Source organism: Dreissena polymorpha, chromosome 1 (assembly GCF_020536995.1).
Source record: "Dreissena polymorpha isolate Duluth1 chromosome 1, UMN_Dpol_1.0, whole genome shotgun sequence".
NCBI lineage: Eukaryota > Metazoa > Mollusca > Bivalvia > Myida > Dreissenidae > Dreissena > Dreissena polymorpha.
The window spans coordinates 209,689,227-209,697,661 of NC_068355.1; the positions used below are offsets into that span (position 1 = coordinate 209,689,227).

At 32.7% G+C, this 8,435-nt stretch overlaps 1 protein-coding gene across 1 annotated transcript; it reads left to right on the forward strand.

The window, feature by feature from the left end:
• The first annotated feature begins 1,411 nt into the window (after positions 1 to 1,411).
• LOC127864830 (uncharacterized) lies at positions 1,412 to 7,380 on the forward strand. The gene is made up of 6 exons (XM_052404721.1): positions 1,412 to 1,489; positions 1,988 to 2,068; positions 2,523 to 2,653; positions 2,766 to 2,816; positions 6,787 to 6,931; positions 7,050 to 7,380. The coding sequence occupies exons 3-6, from the start codon at positions 2,576 to 2,578 to the stop codon at positions 7,178 to 7,180; spliced, it is 405 nt and encodes a 134-aa protein (XP_052260681.1). The 5' UTR covers positions 1,412 to 1,489; positions 1,988 to 2,068; positions 2,523 to 2,575; the 3' UTR covers positions 7,181 to 7,380.
• The last annotated feature ends 1,055 nt before the right edge of the window (positions 7,381 to 8,435 follow it).

Genomic DNA, 8,435 nt, shown 5'->3' on the forward strand with positions numbered 1-8,435 from the left:
TTTCTTAGTGGAGCCCTAATTAGGTCATTCCGCTAAGAAATTTCGCACCGAGTAAAGTCGAGATACAGAGCGAATATTACTATAAAATAAAAGCCAGTAACTTTCTCCCTAATATGTCTGGAATGTTAGCGGAATAAGAAAAAATAATACAAGTAATAAAGGGTATAAAACGACGAAAAATACATGCCTTGGCATGGACATCGCCATCTTGTTTGTCACGTGATTACCCCCTCTGTATTAGATTTATACAAAACTGTTTTCTTCTCGAAATGAAATGTCAAATGTTACTTCTGATATATTAATGTTATATGTTTAATGTGGTAGTATTTGAAAAATATGTATGGGTAAATAAAGCATATCTATGTATAATAAACATGTAACTTGAAAAAAATCGTTGCATATATATATACGTTTTGTTTTAAATCACACTGCGTAATTCTTCAAATAAGAGACTGCAATGTTATGACAAAACTCCTAATATATATCAAAATGAAATTAAAGTTAACCGATCAAACTATCATTATAATCCGAGAAAATATATTAATGTACCAAATAAAAAGGGAAAACGTAAAATATAGCTATTTTCTTCGGACATAAGCAGAATCAAAGTATTTATGTTAATAAGCAAATGATGGTCAAAGTATGTAAAACCAGATGTAAAAAGCAAGCATGCGGAAGCATTTTTCTGCAAACACACTCGGGAACTAAATGATATATGAAAACATAATGCAAGAAGGAAGTTCAAACATCTATATCAGGCTAAAGTGTTCAAAATGTAATGAAATAAAAATGCCAAACCGTCATGAAATATCACTCAAGTGTTGGCTATGTACTTTCAGAAAAAATGACTATCAGTCAGAATGAGACGGGTCTTAGACCGTTTTTTTTTGCATAAAAACACGATTCTCCTTCTTACAATCTCTGAAAATTTAAGTCAGATAATAAGGAATATATATGTTCTATTCCATCCATTCAGAAAATGCAAAACTGTCAATGAAATTAAACAATATTAAATCATGAAATCTTTCCTGAAAAGAAATTCTGGTTACCGTCCGCTTGTAGTTTGCTTTAAAGTACAATACGCACAACACATACATATTGATAACATGTTGTTAAAAGCTTTTTTAAACAAAAAGGTCAACATTTTAATATGGCCATGAAGCGGTTTATCTTTGTATTTACTTAAAGTCAAGTGTCCATTGTTGTATTTGCAAGAGTAATAAAGACTTGTCAAAAACTACTTATGAATTATTGCTACAAAACAGTCTTCTTCAAACGATTTTATTTTCAAAATACGTTTAAGCTAGTTTTTATTCATTTACCTCGACCAGGAAGAGATAAAAAGCATAACTTCCTTCAATAATTCCATTGGTGGCAGATAAGATTCTAATCGGTATATATTGCCAATGGCATTAACAACCTTAAACAGACGTTTTCAAGTAGACCTTCTCGTTGCGTCATCAACTAACTACAACCTAATCTTGTAAAGGTATGTGCATTATTTGAATATTTTTTTCGATGTGATAGAGCAGGTCTGCAGGACAAAGGTGTATGCAACTCTTACATTATCACACCTTGTCAAATGTTGCAGATAAAAATCGTCAATTACTTATGAGTTGTCAATTAAATTACACATATAAACTAACATAATAGTTAAAAAAGGAAGTTTGATTTTAAATATTGCATTTCAGCATGATAGATGGTATTCCTAATTTATTTTAATTCTCTTCATTATAATGATTAACATTGCAAGGTGGTTATTTTGTTTACAAATAAAAATTATAAGGCCATTATGTCTCCGTTTGTAGGTTTGTGTGAGATGCGCCGTCTTTAAAAGATAAAAAGCGACGATTCTATCTATACGTTTTGTCGCTAATAAATACAATGCGTTTTCAATACATTTAAATGTTTTCTGCTACTTAATAAACGTTGTATATTGCATGAATATGCAACCATATTATGGTACAAAATTGCTTTCCATTTTCAGGTAACAATGCGCGTTTCAGGAATGAAGGCATTGTTATTATTTGTGCTGGTGTGCGTCGGAAACTGTTCAGCTAACCTTGTGGTAAACTACTGTACATTCTTCTTATTATACCTCTTATCTCATGTAAAACATAATCTGCATGTATAATGAAGGTTCTTGGTTAACGCAAAGCATTTATCCAATCATTTATGTTCAATAAAATATATAATATGTCATGTCTAAACACGTCTTCGGTGCATGATTTTTGCAATATTATTAAAAAAAATACATTTAAATAATTCAATAGTAGTGTGACGATATATCTCGTTATTGGGGAACATTAGTAAGGGCAGCGACTAGTTTGATTTTTAATCGGCGATATTGCTTTGCTACGGTTCGCATTTTCGAGATCTTAATTACGATTTTATTTTTAAACATAAATGTCTATATTATATGCGATAACGTTTAAAAATAAACAAGAAATGGACAAATACGTCTGATAGTAAGAATTGATGCTAAGTCATTCATTGAGCAGCTCCTAGACTTCCCATTTTAGGCTGGAAATGATTCGCATGTAGAAGGAGAGGCTTTCAAAACCAACACAATAAAATGGGGGACGAGGAGCTGTACATAGTAACCGCTGTGGATGGAACACCGATGACAACAATTGATGTTTTCAATAATGAGGTTGTATCACACATAGTTCTATTCTATTCTGTATTAGAACGTGTACATGTATATTAGAATGACTTGTCAGCAATAACCATAGTATATATATCCATATTTTATTTTGTTTAAGGGATATGAAATCGAGTTCACTCCAGATGGAAGCACGTGTCGCCTTAGCCAGGCAAAACTATTTTATAAGTACGACTATGTGATAAAAGAATCATTAAAGTGTGAAATGGCATTTCATTATGAAACATTTCTTACTTTTATTCAAATAATGATTGATATGCTCACGTCAATAAATCGAACAATGAAAATTTAAGTTTTAAGATGAACTAAACATTTAGACTAAAACTAGTGACAAATACACTGGAAACCCTTAACGTCTGATCCTTCAGATACCGAAATCCTCTCCAAACCGGGCTATTGTTTCGATCTCGTTTTATTTTACAATATATGCCTAAGTAGAAAAATCACACCACTGCCGGAATCCCATGCATTCCTAAAATATACAAATCTGTCAGAACTGATCTGGTACTTTTTTCGTGTCGTCATCAAAGTATCAAAAGTGTTTGTGCTGCGGATTAAAGTGTTATACAACTAATAAACACAGTTGAGGAATAATCAGCTAAAAAAACTATACGAAGAGGATTGAATGATTGAGAACAAATTTGGTTGTTGCTTGGATACAAATAATTTACCTCCATATATCATTTTATTGCTATGATTGTACCCTTGTTATCTGCTACAGTAAGTAAAAAGTTACTTGTCCAATATAATGGCCTAGGCTATCGTTTTGTAAGTAATATTCATAACAAATAGACTTGATAATTATATATGACTGAATAAAATATTAAATTAACTTTATGTTTAATGTTTTCGATTTTATAGAAAATTATTGTATATGCCCATGTTGTTTTATTAAGGTAGCACTTAAATATAATATTACAAGAAAACGATCATCATGGGTGATAGTATCATAGACACCGTAACTCTTTCTTATGAGTGTTTCATTTGTGAACAGAAACCAATCGGGCATTTCGATACATTAGCTCTTCTCTTGCATCATCTCTTAACCAGAATTATATCATGGTCCGAGAATGTCCGGTTAAGAAGATTTCCACTCCAGATGGTTTTGCCCTTCTGTGCATGTTTATAGTTAGAAAGGCATGCACATCGTGTTCATTTTCTGAGCAAACAGCTAAAAGAATATTATTTTATCCCATTTTCACCGCGACATTGACGGTATAACACGTTGTGGAATATACTTGCTTGTATTCAACACTGTGGAATATACCTGTCGCGTGCACGGACTACTTTTTAAATGACGTCATGCGATATGCGCTAAAATTAGGTCGAAATTGTTTGGTTCATTGATCGAATTTTAAGGTCACCCATGAAAAGAAAATGTGCATATTTTGCAGAAAAAAATATATATGATATATTCACCAAAAGAAATGTTGAAATAAAATATCAAATTACACGATTTTTGTTTTGTTATTTTTTTATGTATATTTACTTTACCACTGAATGATTTTTCATAAGAAACAAAGTCGACAAAACTTGAGCTTCAAAATTATACGACCTTCAACCTTTAAATCTAGTCATATGACATTATTTAGTGTAATGTGCATTGTTTATAACCAAAGCATATACTTTTGACATTTAACTTAAATATTAAGAATGTACAACAAGCCATACACATATCGCACAGTTCATGAATAATCTGCTATGTTTGCTTTCCTATTTAATTCACGTTAGGCATAGAGCTGTGTAAAGTATAAGATGGTAAAAATAGCACCACACTGGAATTGGGAACGTCCCATTTGTACACGGGTATTTTCTACTCATTCATCTGTTGTGTACTTGAATGTTTTCCATTCTTTGTGTATTTATATATTAGATTATTTTTTCGTACAATAAGGGCATTTACCATAGATAAATAAAACATTGTGCAAGTTTAAACATAATTATGTTTATATGCAGAAATCTGCAAATGCAACCGAGTTTACCAACGGCTATTATTAGATAAACTGCTCCGGTTCATTTGAACAGCAGTAATGTAGAGTACATGACGTAGCGTGTGACGAAGAAGAAAGTTTATCGCGTTCATATACTCATTTGAATAAAGTGATAGAATGGCATAAGGGTCTTTATTTAACTATGCTAAAATAATTATTAAAGACCCTAGATGCAAAATCGTCAATAATTGAGTTAAATGGATTTAGATGGATTTTAAAGGATAATTAAAGGTAAGATACTAGTTCTTACATGTTTTGATTTTTGATTGTACTTTTGTCGTTCCCTGATCTCGGGGAAATGATTTTAACATGGGCGCCATTGATGCATCGGATCACACACGGCATACCCATAACATTATATAAAAAACACGTTCTGCGCGTCCTGAAATTCGTCGTCCGAAGTCGGAAAACGTATTGCCCTGTATATTTTGTCAAATAAAGTGTCAGTCGCTGCAATTGTCTGTTTACTCGTCAAAATTGTCAAGGTCTTCGATAGCTAAAGAAACTTCAGCGTACAGTTTATTTAGTATTGACAGACCTGTACAAAGTCGCGCCAGTCAAAAATCATAAAAAGCGACATTTAAAGTAATGGTAGCCAGAACTAGGTCGTCGATGGTGTACATGTATGTTGACATCGACAGCATTTTGTCAGGAGTAATGGCCGCCAGATTGGATTTTGATCATTTTCTTTCGAAAATAAAATAAATTATAGTAAAGTAAAATCTTCTTTTCGCGGTCGTAATGTGTTAAAATTCGCATACTGCGTAAAATTGAATGTATGCATATGGTGATATTTTTACTTGTTTTACAGTTTGTGTGTGAATTTTTTAAAGACTATTTCGCGTACCAGAACAAATACATGTATATCACTACGCATGGTTACATTTGTTAGATTTTAAGCGCTTTAATGACGGAATTAAAATTATTGTTAAGGTTATTAGATCTATTTATGTTAAACGTCACGTTGAAAAAATCAAATGGGATAAATAGAATACTAGTATTAGCGTTGAATACAGAGAAGTTTATGTTGCTCGGCTCGAACACCGAAAGCGCTCGCCAAGGCTCGCGCTTCCGGCGTTCTAAGCCTCGCAACATAAACTTCTCTGTATTCAACGCTAACCTAGTATTCTCTATGTGGCGTAACTGAGTGTTGATGCACGAATTTACGATTACGCAACTTATAATAATTCACGTAAAGTCTCTTATTAATTGTTATGTTCCCTTTTATTTGACCTCCTCAAGTCAATACCACAACTAATAAATTAAATATCAACAACACAATTTTAATGTTTAGCTATAAGCCTAAAGGGGCGATTCAAAATCTGTCCGAGATTTACTAACATTACATGCGTATAAATATTGACAGCTATATGGCGCATCAATAGACATGGATTCAATTTTGCATTGGTTACATGCCCCAAATGTTGTATCTATGTATACCTGGGAGAAATTAAGTATTGTTCTGTTCTGTTCTTCTGTTCTGGTAAATAGTGCTCATCACTGATTGGCTAATTAATTATCTTCGCTGATTGGCTAATTTATGGTTGTTGTCGGAAGTTAATTGGTTATTTAATGCTCATTGCTTATTGAACAATTGATGATCATCGCTTATTGGCCAAATTAATGCACGGTATAACGAAATAATTAAGGGTAGTTGACACTTATTTACGTGGGATGGTAGACTGTGATTGACGTTTAATATCCGAGGCAAGGGAGTGAAAGCTGTAATGCATGCATGACTATCGTTTGAACAATTTATGAAATGCAGATCACTTCGTTAATCTAAAATTAGGTAATAACATTTACGAAGTGATGTCCAATAAATACCTCCAAGATATAATTATATATGTTTTCTTCTTAATGTTTTATTTTACGTGATACCTTCTTCAAGATTCGAAAATTATATTTATACAATTATGTCCAACATTACGTTACAATATGCAATTATATTATTATTATTATTATTATCATTATACCAGTCCATTATACAAGTAAATGTAACAGCTTAAAGTTCTCGTATACATTTGTTCATAAACAGTCAGTTCAGTTTATTTTACTCATTTGAGTACATGTAACATAGTGCTAAAGTGGTAAATCGATACAATACATAGATACCAGCTATGTTTAAAGGTTCATGACAACAGTTCATGTTTCGAAGAGGCGCAACTTGGGGAAGATGAGCCAGTTTCAGCACTTATTTCTGAACGTTGCAAAGGCAGAGAAATCGTGACCTTGAAGCCAGTGGATTGCGAAGCTCATTCCAAGCCCCTAGCAGGTGAAAAATTCTCGATCTTTTACATAACTAATATGAAAATAAAACACAAGCGATTGTGTGATTCTAAAAACTGATTTTAGGAAAATAATGTATACTGTATTTACATTTTCCCTCGCAGATGCAAGCAATCGTGAAAAACGGTTCTTTCGCTGGTGCCTCCGACTGATATATCGTGTCAGTTGCTTTCTACGATGCTGTTTTCGCTACACGTGCTCCGTGCATGCTGCATGGGTTTGGTCCTGGTGTTGATTTTTCAGCCCTGTTGACAGATCCCAGATTTGAAAAAAGATGTCATTGGAGCGCTGTTATGAACTGACATTTTATTACAAATCCTATATGCAGATTTTTATTTGTGTGACTGTGTTGCGTGTAATGTCTCCCAGACTTTATAATTATATTTACTATCCACTATGGTAGCATTAAAACAAAATTTGATTCATTAGAACTTAACTTTTACTTTTTTACTTCGCCTCATATAAACCGCATTCATTCAAATAATTTCTTTATATAGCAATCAAATTATAGAGACTCCTTCACGCATATTTTTCTGAAAAAAATAATGTTTGTCGTTCTTATATAAATAAGTTCGCTAATAAACAATTGGAATGTTCTTGCATTTTGCTGGAATAAAGGTTAAAGTCGCGTTTATCAAAAGCCTTATGTTGTTCGGTTCTGCACCGCCCACCCTTTTAAAGCGCCGCATTGCCCTTTTCAAACGAATAAGCAATCAGGCCCCCTTATCGATAACGATTAGTAATTGCCTATACGCAATACGTGTACGTCTATATTTCAGCGACTTTGATTGTCTATATAACTGCCTAAAATACCCGTATATCCGTAGGCGTCTAATCAATTATTACAATATAGAATATGTCTTTCATTACAGTGCTCAATCTTTAGCAGCGTGTGTTTTCTTTCATTGAGACCAGCCAAATATAGGCTCTTTTCCTTAGGCGTGTTTTTCATCTTTATCATTTAATGTTATCTTTACAATATATAGTGTAACGGTATACATTGATTAAAAAGGGTCGACATCTATGATGAACATTTCAAATGTAAAACTTTTTTATATAACTGGCTTCAAATGTAAAGACAGGTTTGCATAAAGAAATAGAACCTAAAACGTTGTTGTATGACAGACTTTAAATGTAAAAAAGTTTTGCATAATAAAATTGAACCCCATTGTTGGAATCTCAAAGATCATACATAACAGCGGTCAGAGTACTAGATCTAATAAAAAATCAATATAAAGTAAAAAAAAACAAACGAAGTCGACCCATTAAATAACGTAACATACAATGGTACAATATTGTAGGCCATTTTCATGATCAGCATGTTTGTTTTCGCCACCAGATCCTTAGGCAACCATTAAGTATAAAAAGAGAGTCAGATTTTGTATTGGGCAGAATCGGCTAGACTTGAATGATAGCTTTTATCGAAACATATAGACTTTCCACTGAAATCATAATTTCTTTATCATGGAATTTTAACCAATCATTCCATT